At 41.9% G+C, this 22,931-nt stretch overlaps 1 protein-coding gene across 1 annotated transcript in view; it reads right to left on the bottom strand.

Annotated features, from left to right (window-relative positions):
* The window catches only part of SLC7A11 (solute carrier family 7 member 11), a 61,872-nt gene extending 57,268 nt beyond the window's left edge, over nt 1–4,604 (bottom strand). The window contains exons 1-2 of the mRNA XM_013951575.2: nt 4,242–4,604; nt 1,269–1,395 (exon numbers count right to left, since the gene is read on the bottom strand). Coding sequence (XP_013807029.2) covers nt 1,269–1,395; nt 4,242–4,518 — 404 coding nt within the window. The 5' untranslated portion in view covers nt 4,519–4,604. The remainder of the gene's footprint in view (nt 1–1,268; nt 1,396–4,241) is intronic.
* Nucleotides 4,605–22,931: the final 18,327 nt, after the last annotated feature.

A 22,931-nucleotide genomic window follows, 5' to 3' on the forward strand; every position in this document is an offset into this window, starting at 1 on the left:
TTCTCATGTGCGATAATGTAGTTATGCCCCCACCACTGTGTTTCTCTCAGTGAAAACATACGTCTTTTCCCTCTACCTGGTCTCCTTTTCAGCAAAAGTTCATAGGGCTGAGACATCTGCTCTGCTGTCACATTTGATTGAAACACTGCAATTAATTCAGAGGTTACGTATGGGCAGGGAGGATGTCAGGGACCATCTGACATACACAATGATTTCCTCCGGAAACGAGATAAGAATTTATGGATTCATAATGACTCAGCACTGTTAGTGCTTTTAACCTCGACAGTCCGTGCTGGGACTTGTCAATATTATGCAAATGTAGTTACATTTGGAAACGAGGCCCACGCTGGTGTGCCTAGTTTGCGGATCTAGGAAGAGAGGGGAAAGGAGCGCTAACTAGCCGGCGGCAGGAATGGAGCATTCCTGGAATTTATTTTATATGAGTGAATTGCCCTGTTCTGCATGTAAAAAGCTCTCCAGCCTCAGCAATACTGTAAAAAAATTTTTCAAAGGGTTACCTTTGGCTTTGATACAAAGATCTACTTACATTATGAAAACTTGCTTGATATGATTTGATGCTTCTGCATGTTCATATTATAATTCACCTATACAGTGTCAAGGGCTGCATGAAGCACAGGATTACACATCACATCAACACTTTGGATACTTTATGTACGTAAGGACTTAATACTGCTTTACTTTTGTTAGTGCATTTCACAGTAGTCAAGAAGTAACTTCTCCAACACCCCACAAAAACAAAATACGGGGACCTGACTTGAGATATTGAGAGTACTCAGTACCTTAAGATCTAAAAACTGCTGAGCAGTAGCTTAACTAGGAGGTATTCCTCTATCCACAGATAATAGCAGCTGCTCCAAAAGCCAGTGCCAAGACTGAGAAAATGCAAAGGTAACTTCTCTGTTCAACTACACTGTATACAAACTAACTATATATAGGCATGGGCATTATTAGTAACATTAATGCATATGGTAGGCTTAGCAACATTAAAACAAGTAGCTGAATTTGTGTGACAGGCAGTTTACTCAGAATCTTTTTTTTTTTTCCCCAAACATACTTTCTTGAATGCTTCAATGCTGACAAGCAAAATAAAATTGTTAAATTATCTGAAGCAATCTTATTAAAAGAACACAGCTCATGCATCAAGATTTATCTGATTTCTTTGCACATTACGTATTTGAGAATTTTCTTTAGGATTGAAAGTGTGTTGGCATCAGAAGAGAAATAAAGAAAACCCATGGTGCACCTACCGAATGATGAGCAATTCAACCCAGACTCTCACAAAAGCAGGTAATGGACCAAAGGCCTCCAGGATATAGGTGTAGTGACCACCAGATTTCTTAATGCATGTTCCTAGTTCAGCATAGCAGAGGGCACCTGTGAGAATTAGAGGGTGGTATCACCAGAGCTATTCAGAAATACCTTTCAAAACAGATATGTTCCATGAATAATAAATAAGGTAAACAATGGTGCTGCTGTGGTATCCCAATTACTTTTGATACATTTTAATCATCTTTTTTTCAAACAATTTTATGATTTTTCATTCATTCAGCTAGACTTGCAGTTAACCAAGCTGTGTATGTATCCAGTCAGATTTAAGCGTAAGTCACCGAACAAATTCCTTACTATTGAGGCGTTTCATTACTCATCAGTATTTTGTGAACAGGTAGGACAAAATGCTGGGTTATGCCAGCTACCCGGTTCCCCAGCCAGCCTGACGGTACAGCTAAGTGAAAAGCCTCGGACACGTCAGCTTGCTATCACGCTATCAGGATGATCGCCTGCCTTCAGCGCTAGCGATCACTGGTTCAGCCTCTGAAGGAAAGCCTGACACACCTGCGTGCCCTGTCCTCTGCCGTGGGCAAAGCAATCAGCTGGCCAATATCCCGAAGCAGGAATTGCAGGTTAACTATTTCACTCGATAGCGTTGTCAATACCTTACGCAGAAGAGCTGGGGAATGGCTTAGCCCTGGCTTTTCAACACTTGCACGGTTGCGTGTGTGTGCTATGAATGCAACGACAGCTCAGTTAATTTCTGCATTGCCCTTAAATATAGACAGCTTCATGTTTCCTTAGCAGGAGGCGTGTTTCACCCATTGGTGAAGTGGCAGCTCTCGGTGAGCTCCCCAAGGCAGCCACCTGCGTGGCACGCATCCTCTGCCCTCGCGGCGCCGGCAGCGGCGCGCTGCAGCTATAGGGGCCTGCAGGAAGCAATCCCGGCCCTGGCACCATCTGCTGCTGCTGCTTAATGGGCCATCACCCAGCCATGAAGCCACTGGTTCTCTGCTCTATGGGGGGAGCGCGGCAGGAGACCAGAGGTGTACCAAGTCTCATAAACATAGGCAGCTCTATTAGGAGCGCCTGGGAAGCCACGGGGAAACAGTAATAAAGTTTGTAAACACTCATCACATAGAGTTAAAATCAACAAAGTACTGTGAAGTCATTTAGGCTCTGTTCCTTCTGTGCTTTTGTGCTACTACACAGTAAGATGAAAACTGCAGTTGCCAAAACACATAGCGCCTACAAGCCCATTAGAGCTGTATGACTTTATGACAAATTCCACCCCTGCTCATTTGCTTTGCTTGGGGCTTTGCGAAAATATGGTAGCTTTTGTCTGATATTCTTCAGCTTACCTGAAAATGTGCTTAAAGAAATTCTACAGCCACGTTTAAAACACCTGTTGATGTTTTTCTTCCTGACAACTTCTTCCAGAGAGATTCAGGATGAAATCAAATTATGTTTCACTGAGAGCCTCACCAAGACCTTAGGTGATCTTTGTATGAAATTTTACTTTGCAGGGAATTAAAAACATTCATGACAAAAATTATGAAAACATAACTGTAACAATTCCATTTGGAGAAAGAGGTAGTATTTTTTGCTGGGCAAAATTGTACAGTTCTTCACATCTCAAGATCTGGAAAATGAGCTAGAAAATCTGTCTGATAAAAGAGACTGATCTTTTTGCTACAGACTTTGTTTCCCAGCTACAAAACCACTACTATTAAAGTTAAATCTAAATATGCAACCCTTAAACAGGTTCTGTTTTAACCAAATCTAAAGACCAAAGTCTCATGACAGGGTTACAAATTGCATTTGAGGTCCTTCTTTATAGGGGGATTTTGGCTACAAGCAGGATTTCCATGTTTGTGCAACAGACTATGTTGCGCATGGTATGAATACATTTAACATTTGCCCAAAACGGGTCCTAACTTTCCTTCATTGTCTGTTTGGCTTGGGTGGACTTAGCCTTTAAACAGTCAATGCTTCTTTTAAGCTCAGAGCCAATTCACACAGGGCAGCATTTGCATGTTCCATCTATTAAGCAGACACGTGTTAGTCAGTGTTTGCCCTCATTACCTCCTGCCAGAAAACAAGTCGCCTGTGTTTTAAATAAAGCCAATATTCATGTTAGTTCTTCAGCTTCTCTGAGATTAACTCATTAAGCAGGTCAATGGACCCTCTGTTCCTCAGCAGCAAGGGTGGGGTTTCCCGCGCTGAGCGGGGGCTTTGTGCGCGGGACAAGTAAACCGGCATTCTTCGGAGTTTACTACTGTTAAAAATAAAAAATGGTAAAAACTGTCACAATAGGCGGGTCAGGAATAAAACTCTTGTTAGCGATTTGTTTCTGTCCCCACCACTTTTTGCGACACAATCTTTCCAAGCAGCATCGCCAGCGGGGAACAAAGTGAAAGCAGAAATCCACGTCTGGGGGAGGGGGGCGTTATTACTATTTTGCTCCCTTTCGTGCCAATACGGATTATGTCCAGCAGGAGTTATTCCTCCCAGAGCTTGGTCTCGCCCCTGGGGAACCGAGTCCAACTGCCTGAACATTTCGCAGGTGTCCAGACAGAGTGGCCCGTATCCCCAGCACCTTGCAAGCAAGCTCTGAACTACTTCTTACAGCCAGAAGAAAAACATTATATACACACAGCACGCTTTCTGCCATAACGCTGGACGTTTCCTTTTCCTGTTACTTTCGGGACCCATAAGAAACACGGTTTGTGCTTACGGTCTTTCCAAAGGGCTCCTCTGGTTGCAAGGGGAGGCATGAGGGGCAGCAGTGACCACCAAACCTCTGCACCCCAGACAGAACCTGTCCAATCGCGAAAAAAGCTCCTGCAGCCCCATTGGTCCTCGGCACGGCGCTGCGCTTCGATATCCAATGGCAAAAACCACGTGGGCCACCGTGCTAATGCGGCAGCTGCCCCTCCGGGGCCACTTACCGAAGAGGGAGAGGACGCCACAGGCTGCCCAGACGCAGAGGGACATGCCCACGCTGCCCGTGTTCTGCAGGATCCCCTTGGGCGAGATGAAGATGCCGGCGCCGATGATCGTGCCGATGATGATGGATATCCCCCTCAGCAGCGTCACTTTCTGCTTCAGCACCACTTTCTCCTCCTGGGCCGGCTGCCCGCTGTCCAGGGAGGGCAGCCTGCCGTTGGCTTGCCCCTGCGAGTAGTTTCCATTAGAGGCTGCAGTGACAGCAGCTTTCCTGAACATGCTACAGTGCCCCCAGCACACCCAAGGCGAGTGCAGGCAGAAAGTTTGTAGCACAAACTGAGGGTTGGTTGGTTGGTTGGTTGTTTTTTTTTCTTTCTTTTTTTTTCCCCTCCTCGTGTAACTAGCTGCTTAGTCCCTGCCTCCGGCAGCTGCCCCTGCACCCAGGTAGGAGGCTCTCAGGGTGTTTCGCTCGTCCCCGCAGTCTGAGCCCTGCTCAGCAACACCTGTGCCTGCACGCTGCTAGCTGGTCCTGCCTATCATTGGAAACCAGCTCGGCTTCCGCATGGACTTGTATTTAAGCTCTTGTCAAACCAAGTTACTCCAGCTGAATGATGATGCAAATTCTCCAGGTTTGCATCAGCCATTTGAGAAACCTCTGGCATTACTCAGCATTTCTCTTTTTTTTTTTTTTTTTGAAACGGTAGGGGCATGTTGCACAACCGACCTGCGCGTGGTGGTGGGAAGAACAAAGCACTCGCAAGGAAACGGAGCCAGTCGAGCTACGCGCGCCGCCGGCGACACCCGGAGACACGCTCCCAAATTTTTACAGCAACTTGCAGCGAGAAACAAAAGCCTGCCTAAACACAAAGCTGGTCTGAGCACGAGGGGAAAAGAAATCAAACAGGCTACGTCAGCTCTGGGTCCTTTCCAACTTCTTTCTCCAAAAACTCCTCTTAATGAAATTAAAGTTTGTGGGGTTTAACTTTCTGTTCTGTTGCAATCGATCAGCTTATCTCGAGTCTACATTACCTACCTGGAAATCTGCACAAGGACTCTGTGTATCCACACACCAAACACACATAAACCCTTGTTACCCCACGTTGCCTAGCAACACACCCAAATCAGCCTAATGAAAAATCTAGGTTATTTCCATAGTACAGTAATTTTCATACATGCAGTGTTTCTGGGATGTTTGTAAACCACTCGGCAACAACACTTCCCCTGAAGAAATACTATTAACGTTTGCAGCAGTACCTTTTTTTGTGATCTGACAGGATGAGGACAACACAACAGAGCACAGGATCGCCAGTGACTCAAAAATCAGTGGTTTTCAAGTTATCATAGAGCTCCTCTGACTGGATAAACAGGTAATCAGATGCATAAATACTTTTCTTTCACTACCCGATAATTCAAATGCAAACAGGAGAAATTAAGCTGCTAGAAAAAGAACACTCTCATAAAACAGAACAAAAATCAATAGCCTTCAAGCACTTGTAACCTAATCAAGGGACAGCCTGTGCGGTATATGCCAAAGGGGAAAAATCCTTCGTAGCGTAACTATTGCAGCTGCTCAAGGCTTCCGATTAGATCAGTGCAAAGAGAAATGATTGCTGCAGTTACTGCTCTTACAGTTACTGCTTAATTAGGACCTAAGATTAAAGAAAAGAAAAGAAAAAAAAGAGAAGTTTGACATTTTGTCGTTTGAAAAGGAAGCACTGAGCTCAGTGCACAACAGCGCTTTCAAATTTAGTTGAGAAACAGGAGATGCTGGAGTAGCAACACACTGCATCTGTAAAACCTCAGTGTTTTTAAAGACACACATTTTAAGTAATAATTCACCTCTAATAATTTGCACAGGGACAGAACGAGGCATAAAAAAGTTTATCTGGTTTAAATGCACGCAGGCACGAATGACAGGGATATTAGCTTTTGAGCACATGCTGCTATTGCTTGCCTATTTTCTGAACACATCCTGTTTCTTCCTACATCTGCTCACACACGCAGCAGCTGACCCTCTGCGTCTCCACCTAGTTTCTCCTCCTGGTCCTCAGGGCACCCGGTGCCGGACCTGTCGGAGGAGCTGCCACCCAGACCCACCGCGGCCAGCATCGCCTCTTCTCACCCAAACCAAGCCAATTTTCACGGCACCAGTGAAATGCCAAGCCATGAGTAGGTGTTGTGCTATGCAGAATTGTTTTCCCTTGATGTGCGCTTCGTAGGCTGTGCGCCAGGAAGATTATAAATGCCTGAGCTAAATAACTAGATCGAATCAAACCAGGAAAAAGCATTAACCACAGAACTGGGCTTGCCTGATGATCTTTATTTTAATTTTCCAAGGCTGCTTACTGAAGAACCACATGACATCTTAAAACATCTAATAATTTAAGGTAATCATTCTTAACTAATGCTTATCCTTTATTTAAATGGGAAGACAGTTCTGAGATCAAATCAGAAGTTCAATAAGCTTCCAGACGATCCCGAGGCGACTCCCAGCAATCCAGACGTCTGCACCAGCTATTAAGTAAAATCACTGGACATTATAATGGCCTCCAAATTTTGTTTGACCACTAGCCAGAAGCATGTAAAGATGTTCTGAACCCATGTTTGCCCGTTGGATATAGCTATTAACACTCTCCCACATGGGGAAAAGGGTGCTTGCTTCCTCTGTGGGGCAGGGTTATCACACGTGCAAAGTTTAAGACTTTCTGAACTTCTCACTGAATTTTCTATGGTGTGAATTAAGGAAGGCTGGATGCAGCAAACTTTTTTTCTAAATACTAGCAGCTTGCTAGTGATCGTGCTGTCTGCAGCTTTCCCTGTTGCATAGACCACTTCTCTCTGTTAAAAACGAACAAAAGTTTTTTAAAAAAAAAAAAAAGCACTTTTTGTCCTCTGAGTTCAAACCCTACTTCAGACTATCAGCTCCATCCCTTAAGGGAATATTCATTTGGCGTTGGGCGATTCCTTGTTGCTTTCTGGAAATTGCATGAGAATTACCTGCCCCGGACCCCTATCCCAAGGAGGGCACAAAGCCGGAAAAGGCCCATTACTGTCTGCTGCCCCACATTATACAGTACCCTCACAAAATCTGACCGGATACCCCGGTACACCTCCCGCCAGCCACTTCCATCTGAATTATTCATCACAGACCATAGTGATACTAGGCAGTATCACTATGCAAACACAACACACTGCTCAGTGTCTTTTCACAGAGAGCTCTTCTGAAAGCACAGGGCTTAACCTGCCCAGCACTCAAACAGTCATGTTCTTCCATAAAAATCTGCTATGAAAACAAAAGATATACATTGCAAATTTCTTTAGACTGATGAATTTATCTGAAGCAACAGGACATTCTTTCCTCAACAGGATGCTCTGAAAATAAAATTTCAACCTGTAACAGCAACTGGCATTGTGCACAGCCTTTTAACGTTTCTCTTTGTTTTTCCCCCATTTCATAGACATTTTCCCCTGAACAACCACTTTAAAGCATAACCTAGATGACCACTGTGCAATGGTCCCATCTTGCATCCTCCCAACAGCACTGAGCTATCCATCCATTGCCTGTTTCAGAGAGGATTCCTAAGGGAGAGCACGAGAGCCTTCCCGCGCCTCCCGTCTGCAAAGAGCTGAAACAAAACACTGCAAGGTGCCAGCTCCGCTGTGCCGTGCAGGCTTTCCTGAGCGCCACTGGCTGTGCCACTTGGACCCATCACTGGGTACATCCCGCTCTACCTTTCTGCCTGCTGCACTGCACTGCACTACGCCAGCAACTAACATACGAGAGCACCGTGGGCAATGATGTTACTGCAGCCTTGCAGAGGCTGCAAATACCTGGTACAGAGACACCTCAATTTTCCCGCAGTCGTACAGCCTCTGCCAAATACCTTGACGCAGCGATACCGCTGATGGTGAAGAAGGAAGAATCCTGATATTTCCCCTGGGGAAAACCTTTACGGGAATGTTGCAGCACACACGCAGCAAAGTAAATGACCTAAAATTCAAGTTTGGACTTGAGCTTCCACTTCTCAAGCCCACAAAAGCTGCTTAATTTCTAGGTGTAGCATGCATACCTTGACAACGCTTCCAGGCATTTGTATATCAGCTTATTGCATCAAGTAAATCAAAAGAGTCACAAGCCGAGCCCGCAGGCCACACATTGCCACAGTGCCTGGAGACACGGGAGTAAAAAGGGAAGTATACCAAGACCAAAGGGTTAGGAAAGCCCCAGACTCTCTTGTGTGGGTGGCATGGCATGAAAAGTTCTCTAATCCACACTGTGTCTTTATGCTTAATTTTGAGCTGTTTGCAAGCCCAGAAAACCAGCCCTGTAGGAAAGTGCTCCTGAGGTTTCAAATGTCAAAGGCGGGCAAAACACCTAAAAGTATTTGTTTCATATGGATAATCTAGCATTGAAAGATTTCGACCAGGGATTTCTGTTGCTTTGGTAATGTTGAGAAATAGTTTAACTAGTGCTGATGGGGGGAAAAAAATCAGTAAGATATTTAAAAACTAAGGTGTCAATGGGAATTAAGTTGGAATAGTATCATCATGAAGTACACCAAGGTCTCAGGGGATAAGACCCTTTTTTGTGTTTTCAATGAAAACTTGAAACTGTGAGAAAACTAAAACAATCTGTTGTTCTCTCTACTACAGGTCAAAGCTTTGGTTAAAAATTAAATTATTGGGAATGTTTGGGGTTCTTTTTTATTTTCTAGTCAGAGACTAACAAATTACTCACTTAGGTGTTTTACATTCCATTTTGTGCTGGATACCAAGAAGTTATTTAGAAGAAAAACAAAAAATATAAGAAGGAATGAAATACATTTCCAATTCAGAGGCTTTAAAAATAAAACAAAACCCTATAAGGAATCCAAAAGCAATTCAAATGTTATTTCACATATTTTCAGTAAAATGCTTCCAACAAAATACCTATACAGCCAACAAATAGAAATCCACTTCCAAGAAGACTGCAGACAATGACAGCAGATTAGAAGGAAAATGCTTCTGAAAGTTTCTCTGTCTCCAATTCACTGATAGCTGCCTATCAATCTTGAGGTGGAAAAGAAAAAAAGGAACTTCAGAAATCCTGCCTATTTTCCTCACTATTAGAGCCTTATTTCAAAAGGCAACCATGATGATTTCAACTGAACTGTTTGACATTTTAATGGATTTTTTAAAAAGTGGACAAGAATCAGTAGTGCCTGGTGCCAAGCAAGAAAGTTTCCAGATGAGAGGCAGCCAATTCTTACTGAAGCCCTATGTATGTGAAAACATGATTGTGTTTTATGCCATCTCGTTATTCATATTCAGGATATATGCAACTATAACCTAAGTAATGTTGTACATAAATATTATTCTTAATCTTTCTGTGTTTGCATTCTCGTCAGCGGAGTGAAACAACAATTTTCAGAGTCACTATATTATTGTTCCTCGGCTTTTGGATGCACACACTGAGATACCCCATGGCTTTCAAAAAGTCAGGGCCTCAGGGTAAATTTCTGCCACAATTGCATGTGCCAGATACCTGGCACAATGGCAAGATTCCTGCTGGCTTCAAGGAGACAGGATTTTGCTTGAGCTATCTCAGGCTAGGCTAGGCACATGGACAGAATTAATCAGCACTTCTGAAAAACTGGGATTTCTAAAAAATTAAGACAGAGTCAGCCATTAGCACTGAGAAGTTTTTTCTTTCCTAGTTCATTTCTCCTTTTTCTTGATGAGGACTCTTCACACTAAATAAAAAGCTTATAAAGTGAAAAAATCATGGAACAGCTGCCTAGATTACCAAACTTAGGTGTGGTTATTTAATTACTCCCTATCTGCTTTTATTGTATTTTTTCATACAATTTATACAGTATCATTTATAAAGGCAAATAGGCTCCTGGGGCATTTACCTTACCCCTCTATTTAGCCAGGCCCTATACTTTATAAGAATCATGTTTTTAAACTATGAATCAAATCCTTTTACAAAATCATTTAACGGAGTTAATGATACTTATCCCTATTCATACGTGTGACAAGGAGATTCACCAACTGAATACTGTTATTAAAATAATCTACCAACATCTTGGAAAGGAGAATTGCAATAAGTTAAGCAAAGTTGTAGTTTACTCACCATTCTACACGGAAATCTTTCAGATCACTTGCCTTAATCTGAACTCCAATTCTTTATTATCACCATTAACAGAAGGTCACCCTTATTTCCTGTCAAATTTAAGCAGCTCATTCCTCTCTAGTTACATACAGCTCAGACAACGTGGAAGAGGCATTCAAAGTTACACAATTTTTCTGAACCAGAAAACTGCACTCTTATCTAAGAACCCGAGAATCATTGTAAATGGATTTTTAGTTCCCTTCTCGTCTCTCTCTCAGTTGTCCAAATGCAGCACTGGGTTTTGCTTTTAGCTCATTTAAAATAGTTTTTTGTCTGGAGACCAAAGCAGTCTTGGCTATGGCCTCGCACAGGCCATAGCCTTCACAAGAAGGTCAGGCTCCAGGCAATAAACTGCCTGGTAGTTAGGGCTTCTGCAGCAGCAGCGGCCTTAGCACATGCACGGAGAGAGATGGGCATGTGCATCTCAGTACAGGCATGAAGCAGCAACTGAGAGTTTACCACAGAAGGGATTTAAAAGCAGAAAGGCAAAAGCACTACTCTGTGTGTGTGCAGAAATGCTTCACTGGCGATTGATGGTCAATCATTCACACTGTCATCATAATTTAACATTGAAATGTGGCCTATGGATCCTACTGGGAATCATTTTATTGGCATCTAAATGTGCATACTCTGTCTTCTTGAAGTATTAAAAACTCCATCAGACAGAGCACTCGTTTGGAGCACCGCCAAGGTGCTTCAGCAGTTTATAGTAGTGCAGCTCTATATATTATTTCTACATTTCGATAGAGAAAAGCATTTTAGTGCTGAGGTCAGCCTCTGTTTCTTCTTTGAAAGTGAAGTTCCTCTTTTCCACATTCATAATACAGTCTTCAATGACACCATCTATTAAAGCGTGGTAATTTTATCATGTTTGGCGATATTTACTAATAAGATTACGAAGCTAATGTAGAATGGACACAGACAGTGTGTGGACAGGATGATGGGGGTACTTCTGTCTTGTCTACCTTAGACTTTAAAATTCTGTGCAAGTCAGCTACAATGTCAGAAATCTGCCTTCTTCCCCGTCACTCCTCTGTCCAGATGCCAGCACCACATTTACAGAGAGGTACAAGCTATCCAGGGCCCTGGACGTCAAGCCTCCAGGAGAAGAAAGAGCAGGGTCATAGATTTCTAAGTACATTTCCAATTCACACTTTACATATAAGTGCAGCAATATAGGCCTCTTACAAACAGTCAACAGAAAAAGCCCCTCTGTGTAGGAGCACCAGTTCTTGCCTTTTTCTCTCTTAAATTTAGTATAGTCCAAAGATTAAGAGAGAAAGCTCTTTATCAAATGCCTCAGCTTTTATCATAGGATCTTTTACAACCAAATGCACACTAATTTGAGCATTTTTTTCTTCTTTGTTAATATCTTTGCAGCTTAAGGAGAAGAATTTAGAGATCGTGTAAGAGCATGCGTTGATGACTCCTGCCATAAAAAAAAATCCAAGATGAAATAATCTGTATTGCTCACACTTTTCCAGAGGGTGCAGGCCCCTCAGCACAGGGAGGGCACCAGGTGCAACGGGACATGAGTCTCTCACTCCTATCTCACACACGTGCCACTGAAATTTGGAACCAATACATAGAGCAGAAAATGTATACAGTTGGCAGGCTCCAAAGCAAAAGCTGCATAACCTGCCACACACTGAAGGGACCTTCCCCTGAAGCTTACTGCCCTCCAATACATAGATGTCTCTCTTACCAGGTAACCCATCAGCTTTATGGGTCAAACTGGTAAAACTGAGTAAAACTAGTACATGAAGTTATCTATGGACATTTTCAAGTAGCACAAATACAGCCCTGCAAAATGTGCTCCTGTGGGCTAGAAGAGGGAGAACAGAAAGATGCTGTACCATAAATGATATGAACAGTTACTGGAGAACAGGTCAAAGTACCACAGATATTTAAGTCAGGAACAAACTTGACCTGACTGATTTCAATTTCTATTCAGGTTATGCAATGCAGGCTTTTATTTGTTTTTAATAAAGAATTTGAAATAAATGTTTGTTTGAACAGGAGTATAGTCTGAGCAGAGAGATCATGCTAATTATTTGAGGATATTTTTATTAATAATTAATTAACCTCAATTCTTAAACCCTTTCCGAGAAACTAGGTAAAGTATTGCAGCTTGGGTTTCTGAAAAGCACGTAGCTTTCAAGGCATGTCCTCACACATGATAGCAACAAGCTTGGTACCTGGGGTATATTTTGCTATTAGCTGTTCCTTTCTTTGTATTTCTCACCTGTTTTCCCATTTAAATTTTACTTTTCAAATTCTGAAGTAAAGCAGGAGCCATTCAGAATCTCCTCTTATCTTTCCATACACGAGAATAAGTACAATGAAACCTTCCATTTTAAGCAGTATCTCTTATACATAAATGATAATAGCATGCTGATGCCTTATTGTATGGTCATTGGATGCAACCATCTTCTCACTCACCAGGAACTGAAATCTTTACTCCTTTCCAGAGCAATGAATGCCCAACTCTCAGTGAGTCTCAATGAATAGTGTATAATTCATTCTTTGATACAGATATATGTACAGGTCCCAGCTATTTCAGGTAAGCCCGTACCAAGCAAGCAGTTTGTCCCAGAGTTTTTACTGTCCTGCCTGCCCCTCAGGCTATATCAATATTGCACATTTGACCAGGACTTGAGCAGCAACCTGAGCCAGCACCACGTGTCCAAATTAGAGGACAGTCAAGCACAGGCTTCAGCTAGGAAGCAGCAGTTGCCAGACTGTCTTTTGGCATTGGTGCCGTTTCTTCACCTAAGCTGGAATCTGCCACGTCTGCTCCCCTCCAAGGCAGGACCAACCATGGTCACTTAAACCACAGATAACCTTCTCCCTTTCCACTCAGTGGCCCCAGTATCCAAGACAGATGAACTAACGGGCTGAATAGTCAGTGAATGAGGACAAAAGACCAGGGCTCAGACCTTGGCCACACACGCTGTGCAGACCCTTGTAGCTCCGTCGTAAGCCTCATAAAATATCAAGCTCCTTTCTTGTTCCACCCTATCTATGATCCCTCCATGTGCACTCTCCTCATCCATTAATCAAGGAAAGCCAGATTAGTTTTTCAGTATATTCACTCTAAGTCCCCATTCTCAAAGAATTTAAATCCTCAAAATACCTTTTTTCCTCAGCCAGGCTTTAGCAGAGATGTGCTGGGTCTGCAAACTCATGTAGAACAACAGTATTCTCTGTTTTACTCTAGACAACATGGCAAGAAACAGAAATACTGTTACAACGTGAAACACACTACAATGGGTAATTTTGGAGTAATTGCACTGACTTTCTGATTCCTACCAATGTGACAGACAGAAGAGCCAGTTTCTGATTTATTTATTTATCTATTTATTACTTTTTGGGGTATTTAGAGAAATTTATATATACTGACTTATGCTACAAATACAGAGCTGAGCCTGGGTTTCGGAGCACCCTGTTAGAGCAGCTAGCTGGTGGGGAAGGTGTTCCTCAGCATGTCAGATGAGAGCTGTGTGCAGAGCTCAGTGCGGTCACTCCCTTTTAAACCTGAAAGACTTCATCGTTCCTTTATGACCAAGGAAGAACAGAAGAGCGCTGACAGCCAAAATACTAAAGATGGCCAACGGATGCCATAGCCAGAGCAGAGAGTTTTTGATGGGCTCTTCTCTTCGTACGGGCAGCCTTGATAATCTGTAGAGAATGGAGGACATTACTGTGAAACACGATGCCAAAGACTGAAAGGTCAAGGCAGTAAGGAATTTTATTTTATAGAGTGTATTTGGTATTATATTTCTAATACTGCTTCTAAAGCTTTTGGGAGCACACCAGGTGACACAAGGTGAATTCATCTCACCACAAAGGGTACGAAGTCCAGGTTTCCTCGACGAGTTCCCTGTCCCCTCGTCTTCTGCATGGCCCAGGCATGCACCACGTGTCTGGGAACCTACGTGCCCATGCAGATGAGCCTCTCCAAGACATGGGAGCACAACAATACTAAGGTTTCTGATAGCTTTTTATATACCCTATTTTATCTGGTGAGCTTATCCCACTCCAGTCTCATCTATCCACATGTACAAAATCCATCTCTATAAACTTCAGGATTTCCTAATAAGTGAATTCATCGTTTTCAACCAGAAAGTGAATTAACCTTCTCACTCTAAACAGTCCAATGTATCATCTGCTCGGTGGTATATTTTCTCTTGATTTAAATAAACAATACAAATGAAATTTTAAATTGCTTCAGCTAAAGATTGAGGCTAAAATTCCTAGCCCCACATGCATCAGGAGCAGAACTTCTTCACCATCTCTGCTGCTGTAGTGAGCACAATAAACTCAAATGATCCAAAATGCCCAATCACAGCATGTCTTGTTGGAAAGAAAGCTGCAACTCTGTAGGGTAAAAGAGCCATACATCTGTATTTCCTCTCTCTAGTTCCTCTAGCAACTGACTTTGGAGGGCTGAGGGGAAGGCAGGGAGAACAGCCAGGAACTGTACCAACCTCTGGCACTTTTGTTGTTTTGTTCCCTGTTTTGGCAGTAAATGTTTGCATTAGTTTTCTTGCATTCCGTAACTGTATCTATCACTGACTTAGTTTATAAGGGAAAATTGTCAAGAGTATGCAAAAGTAATTCCAAAGTTAAAAAGCAGGAACATTCAACCTCTATATTCTGAATTTTCATATGACTGTTGGCAGTTTCTATAATTGAAGCAGCAGATTCAAAACTCTGCACCACAAAAATATATAAAGAGTTGTAACAGTACATAAGTTTACCAGATTAAAAGGGAACCTGCAACTATTTTATTCAGCAAATAAAGCCTGAAAGTTGAAAAACATTTTGAGGACAAAAAGAAGGATGCATTTCTTCTTGCCTTGAAAATAAATGCCCAGGTGCTTGGCTATCACCAAGAGCATGAACATGTCAGCACACCAGGGAGTATCCCCGAGTGGATGAAGAGGCTTTCAGGCTCCTTCCTCTGCAGCCAGTTGACTCTCAGTGCAGTTTAACAGAGCCTAGGGGTTATATGGGCTTGTCCCTGTTCAGGTATGAAAAGAAACAGCCATACCTAAGGTACTGCTATGAGGACGGAATGACAGAAGTAGCAGTCCAAACAGCAGGCAGGCATCAGCACAACCCCAGCACCATCAGTGCAGAAGCAAAAAGCCCCTCTCTTTAGGTCCAGAATCTGCCCCTGCCTAAATACAAATTGGCCAGATTGTAGAAGAAATACCTGAGCCAAACATTTCCATTTGAGCAAACTGAATTGTATTTATTGGCGATACCTATCATGCTGAGAAAGGGCCACTTCTCTCCTTCAGAGAGAACAGCGTGCAGTTTGAACTTCTCAGTTACCAAAATCTCTTTCCCACCTAGCTGCCAGGCAAACTAGGCAGCCTCACATGGTATCATGATAGCACGGTGTGCAGTACAGCCTCTCTGGTATTTAACATTAAACTGCTGCTTACAGTTATGCCCAGTACAGAGCCAAGTTTTACTGACTTTATCTGTATGCCATCTCTGCTTCCACTCTCCTTTTCTGATTTGAAAATCCAAAACTTTGGGGCTCTTCAGTAAATTCTCTGCTGTTCTCCCTCTGCTTATCAGAAGGCCATTTTCACTCTCTGAAGTCTGACACCATCCTGAAGAGCAAAACATTATAAACAGATTACAGGCAGTGTGCATTCAAATAAATTACATGTTTAAATGCGTCGGTTAAATTAGAATGCTCAATTAGAGAGCTAATTGTGTTGAAAATGCAGTTGTGTGCACAAACGGAGGGCCACTCCCCCCGCCCGCCTGGCTGTTTCCATTCGCACGCTGCCCCTGTGCAAGCTTCATCTCTCAAGTAACACCTGGTGGATGGTTTGTCTAAGTGCAGCCGTAAGATCCTTTACTGCTCCTTCCTTTAGCAACAACAACAAAGTTGGTTTCAGATACAATTCGACGTGCGCCCTGAGTTGCGCTACCTGCTGTCACAAGTTAGGGCCGGAGTAATTTGTGGAGCCGGTTCCCAGACCCGTCAGGGTCGCACTCCCAAAGGACTCTCCCTCTGGTTGTAACATCTCACTTTTCAGGATGCTTTTTAGTCATTCTCACTGCCTTCAGCTGCACGAGGGAAAAAGTCTATTTCTTTTTGATTTACATGCACATGGGAATTTCACAGATGACTTTTTGAGTCAACAAAGAAGCTGTGCATAAAACAATAACAGACACACTTATGCTTATAAAACACAGTATTGAAATTGCTATTGCTCTCATTAATACCAGCTAGGACCTGGAAGTCAAGCATGACAAATAGTCTGTCGGAACCAATAAATCAAAATTTGATTTAAGAACAGTATGACGAAATACACCCCCATAATACTCCACAATACACCGACGTGTCATTTATTTATGACATATCATCCCACAACCATGATGTAAGAACGACCTTTTCAGACGTATTGTCCATGTTTTGCCCTCAACTCAATTTCTATAGTTTACAATGTATATTGGCAACAAAACTAAATCAAGCATTTATACACAGCAAAATTCAGGCTCTCATAACTGATGAGAACTGTGAAGAGCTAAATCATTTGTCTGCTGTTTCCAGACTGGTGCCTGTCTCACTTCTTACATTATGAAAGGGAACCTCAGTAAAGTTCATCAGTGTCACTGTGTTAAAAATTCAGACAAAATAAAGACAGTATGATGCAACCAAAGAGATAAGAAATAAACCCCACTGGAGTTCAACATACTGGTAGCGTTTCAGGCAGTCAGCTGTTCATCTCAGGCTTGTGCTTAGATGTTACAGAAAAATTAATGGTAAAAAAAAAAGCAAGCCTGACCATTTTCTTTCTTTTCCAGCTGTTTGATCTTTCTTTTGAGTTGTCAAATATACGAGTTTTATTTTAAGGCCTAACACCATTTTTGTGATACTGTTTGTCCATATTGTCAGGATCCAAATGCCCTAATTATTTGTAAAAGTGTTCTCAGTCAGCCTATATTTCCTCATAATCCATTTAAGAAACCTACCAGGAAAGAAAAAACAGCAGAAATAACCCTGTGTCTATAGCTCTGAGCATTTATGATAGGAAAATGCAGTTCCTCGAGACATCTAAAATTAATCTGGATAATCCTTCAAATGGCAGTATATGAACCTATTCTGACTTTGACAAGGGAACAGACAAAATGATCTGTTAATCTACACCTTTTTTATTTATTGCCTCTGTGGTCATTCAAGAGGGAAAGCATTCAGCATTATGCTCTGCTTGGTCCTTCCAGAATCTGTAGTTCTTCCCCTTCAATATCTCAACAATCTAAATCCAGGAATTCCACAGTGTGTTTTTGGGGCACACGCTACAAATTATTGAATTCCACCTTGAAAATAAAAATCCTGTTTGATCTCTGTTCAAAAATTGCATTTAAATCCACATTTCTGACATGTCATGTTGAACCACTAGTCACAGTACAAGAGACCATTTGAAATGCACAGAAATAGGGCTAGTATTTATCATTTGGCCCTAGGTCTCTGAGCAGAGCCAGCCTGCTTAAGTCAGTGAGTGACATGAGAGGGGCTAGAAACTGCTTAGAGATTTTAAAAGGTTCTTATGACTGTCACTAAACTTGCTGCTCCACAACAGATTGAAAAATGTGAGAGGTTTTCCAGCTGAAGTCATGTGCGTGTTAAAGAGGATTAACATGAACAGCCAGCTAGCAAATGCCAATTTCTTTCTTTCCTTTTTTTTTTTTTTTTTTTTGGCCTCCTATTCTATCTATTTCCCCCTTTTGCAATAACACATAAAGGAAGCTGAAAGTCTTTCAATAGGTGCACCTAGCGCAATGAAATTCTGTGCTACAGACTGTGAGGACGCTGATTGCATAGCAAATCTCACATGAAGCAGAGAGCATTAAATCACAGGACTACTGTAACCAACTCGGGGTCCCGAGCTGTTCGTTTACACAATCAGCTGTTGGGAGATTCTCTCTGCACCCTCTCCTGTCCCCACCATGCACATCAACAAAACCCGCTCAGTCAGAAAGACCCCTGTGGGTTAGCATATAAAGCCATTTCAGAGAGAAATAAGAGAGAAGTGTTTTGGGTCAATCAAACTCAACAACACAGACCAACACCTCCACAGAAAGAGACCACAGCACTTTCAAAAGTTGATCAGCTGGCCTCATCCACTGCCCAGTCTTTGCCCTCATCTACACCTTCGAGAAATTAATGACATCATGGTTTGGACTCCTTCGATAAATGCTGTTCAAACACAGTACATCCAACCACGTTGGCTCAGTAGAGCAAGAAAACTGGAGAAACAAACACTGTAACTAACAGATCTCACCATTTTTTCCAGGCTTGGATAGTTTAATCAATTAGTTTTTCACTTCGTCATCTCCAAGCTTTTCCATGGTAATCTGATGCATTCCCTTGGTGCATTCTCATCTAAAAATTAAAAAAAAAAGAAATACAAAGGGTTGGGTGGTTGTTTTTTTTCTGTAGTGGAAAAAAGTGGTGCCAGAGATCTGTGGTTAAAACACAGCTGATAGTCATCTTTCCCTGCTAGGAACATTTCTTTTCATGATACAGATGTCGTTGCTGGTTACTCACATTAACTGTTGAATACCAGCTTAATGTCACCCCTCCACCACCACCACAGCAGTTCATCAAGGCTCGGTAACTTGAGTTCCCCCAAAACATCTCCTACCTGCAGGTCACAAAGAGTTGATTATAACTGCACTTCCACTCTTGACACGAAAGTTGCATCTGAATTATCACTATATTATCACTGTATTTAATAGCCAGAACACGTACCCTGCATGAATTTGCATGAGCTCTTTTCAGACATAATTTGCCTCTGGCGGAAAAAAAATATTTTCTATATTTTTTGCTTGTAATTTTTCTTTTGTTTTAGACCAGCTATTCAGAAACAAAAAGTTGTGACTTTAAAATTTTTTGCTTTCAATTTACAGTGAAGTTTTCTAAATTGTATTTTTCCACAACTTTAAGGAAATATAAAAGAAAAGAAAACAAATCTCAATCTTTACTGATTTCTAACACAAGATTATATTTTCTACTAAGGTTTTATAATTCACAAGAGCAATCTGACATCTGTACACACTTAAACTATGAACATCTCAACATTTCCCTTTTAAATTCTTTGTGAAGTAGTTGTCAAATTTAAATGCCAAGCATGAGGAAGATAAATTTCTGAATGGGACCTCTGAGAGACAGATTGTAGCACACTGTAACTATTACATTAAGTTTTCTCCAGGTGGGAAGAAAGCCAAAGGCAAAGGGGACCCCTGGGTCTCTTCGGCTGTTCATTTAGGGCAGAAACCTTTGTAAAGCTTAAACATTTTAAACTAATTCCCCCAGAAAAACCTCAAACAAGCTGTGTTTACCTTTTTTAGTATGACTCTCTTGAAATATAAACTCAGCTGAGCCAATCTGAGCTGTAAATGGGGAAAAGAAGGCAAACCTGGAACGTTAGCATAGGCAGAGACTGATCATAAATTAAAAGCATGGATACCCTGAGATCAGTGCTTTTGTGCAGCACCTTCCCTTCGTGCTCTTTTGTGAGTGAAACGACCTTGATTTGGGCCAGCTGTGCTCTCAGGTACATCTTCAAAAATGGGGTAATTTAGATATCAGAGTAAAACAAGCAGAATATTTTCCTCTGTAGTTGTTTTGTTTCTAATCATTCATATATTCTTTGTTTAATTATCATGCACCAGACGGTCTATCCATGCTCCTTGTTTCAGAGTTTAATGAGGACACAGTCCTCTTCCAGAAATACCTGCTTGCAGCGAATAAGGCATTCATTAACTATCTGAATGCTATTCACTTTTCACGGGAATCTTTAACTCGTGTTTATTCAGCTAGAGGTTTTTAGACATATAAAGCACAACTTTGGCGTACCATTGGCCATGAACTTTTCCAATATATATTTAATTAGGAATCAAAAATACCTGCATCCAGACAGATTTCAAGTATCAAAATAATGTAAAGCAGCAAGTTTGGCAGACTCTCATTTTGAAGTAAATAACAGTTGTAAACTGAAATTGGCGTCCTTACTGTTAGTCCCAGTACATATTTATATGTGAAAAGCAGAGAAAGCAAATTAAGAGGCAGAAAAATTCAGCTTCATGTTCTCTTTTGGAGGAAAATGGAAGGAGGTCCATAAGCAGCTTGTTGCATTCGGTTGTTCAAAGAAACGTGCACTGGCTGCACAGCAACCTCTGTCATGGACCATGCAAATGCTGAACCCTATAATATAAACCACCTCCACTGCAAAAGTGACTCTACTAGCTGGTAGTAGCAATCAGGAACAGAGTAAGTTTATTAATCATTCTACACAAGTTGCATAAAAGAAAAAGGGAAACAATTGTATATATTTACAGACTGGAATTGCTAGCAGCGCTGAAACAAACGCATGGCCAATTCTGCACGATTCAACTACGTTTATTCCAGAATCTTATCCAATCAAATAATCACTGACTAATCTCAATATGTAACTGTGGAGATAGTCACAGTGCTGATCATTTTATTTTTACATGGATATCAAGCAATTAGTTTTGCTGTAAATAGAAAGCACTCCACCCTCCTTTGTCTGCTGGGTTCAGTATACCCCATTATTAATATATAATTTCCTTCTATTGCTTATTTTATACCCTTCACCATAATCTTGTGCTTGTGGCATCTTTGCTGCGAAAATCATTACAAATCAGTGAATTATAAACAGCAAATTGAGTTTTTACTTCTTTTAGAGTGTTTGCCAGGTTTTATAATGTAAAACTTTGGTAATTTTCACAAAAGTTCCTCCCACGTGAATAACAAAGGCGGCAGAATTTTTCATTCTGCTTTTAAAATGAGCTAAACAATTTATAGCCTCCAAATGACTGTAGACAACAGGAGGGTTCCAGGATTTCTATTTCTACCACCTGCCTGGACTCTCGCTTCCCCTTTCTTATATTCACAGCTAATGGCACAGTTCTCATTGCCAACCCAGGGACACACGTGCTTAACTTTAAGCTGCTAAATAGTCCCATGCATTCCAGCAGGATTTAGGCTGCAAACCCTTCAAGGTTTAGCTCATGCCTAAATGTAGACGAGAATGCCTGCACAAGGGGAAAGCCTCGCACCACCCCACAGGCAGGCAAGCAGCGGCACCCACTCCTCCAGGGTGCTCGTGTTGCTGTGGCCGCTCCATTTCCACCATCCAACACTGGGTACCTCTCCAACCTGCAGCACAAACACATCAGGAGACTCTGCCAGCTCCCAAAACCCTACTGGACCCAGTGCTATGGAAAATAAAGCCACATGGTACAAAATGCTTCTTGTCCGGCTTTATTGATGGACCAGAACCAAATACTCCCGATAATGGCAAGCTGAGCAAGATTGTCACCACTTCGGTAAAACTATTGCATTCACATACATGAGGACGGCTGACTATTGAAGCCCTTCCTAGCCTCTCTCCCTTCATCCAAACATTGGTAGATGTGCAAAACTGTCTCTTTAGACTGCTGTAACTCCCACCATGCCTATCAGAAGACACTGTCTATATGACGTTTGCCATTACAGCTACATAGCTGGCAATGGAGGGGAGAATAAATCACTTTGTCAACCCGAATAAACATGATAGCAAAATCCCTAGTGTGGAAACAGGTTCACTAACAGCTGAGCTTTTTTGCAGGTTTAGCTTATGTCATTTGTCATTTTTTGTACTATGCAAATCCTTTGCACCTCTGCTAGACAGCTCCTCCACCCTCGCCATGTTAACATCATGACATACGCTAATATATGCTACCAAAACTATTCTAGCGCTGGCAAACCCAGCATGAATGCTCAGCAACCCCAGCATTTTGTCATTTGCATCAATTCCACTAGGAATAGACACCCTCCCTGGAGAAAGTGGATTCATTACGGTACTTTGCTTTTCTTCTTTCAGGTGCGGGTCATGAGAGACAGACAGGGGTTAGACTGGGCTCGTAAAAAGGCACAGAACATGTGGAGCGTGCCGCAGAAACTGTCTCGTATTCATCTCTTGCCCCGTTCTCAGTTAATATGGAAACTATGCATGATTAATTTTTTAAAAATTGGAAAAGATGATGCCTAAGGCATCTCTAATCAACATGCTGGCAAGTTACATACAATTCTGCTGTAGTCCTGCATGGTAAATAAGCTACATAGAATTTTAATACAGCAATTACCACCTGCCACTTCAAGATAATGATTACCTACCAGCCCATTTAGGACGTGTGTGTATGTGCATCAGCAAGAGAGATAAATTACAGGCTCATTCAGGAAGAGGAGGAGGCAGATTTGGATTCTTTACTGGGTAATCTACCCTGTATCACTCCAGCAGGGTAAAAGAGGTCCTCTAGGAGAACTAAATTTATAGCAGAGTATATCCACTACAAGGCCCCTTTACACTGCTCAGATAACAGTAGAGTAATATAGACAAGAAACAGGCCCACCCATTCAAGTAACAACACCTAGCATTAAAATAAAGCCAGTAGTCTGCCAAGTGTACTAGCACAGACATATTTTGGGGCAGAGAAAATG

Source organism: Apteryx mantelli, chromosome 5 (assembly GCF_036417845.1).
Source record: "Apteryx mantelli isolate bAptMan1 chromosome 5, bAptMan1.hap1, whole genome shotgun sequence".
Taxonomy (NCBI): domain Eukaryota; kingdom Metazoa; phylum Chordata; class Aves; order Apterygiformes; family Apterygidae; genus Apteryx; species Apteryx mantelli.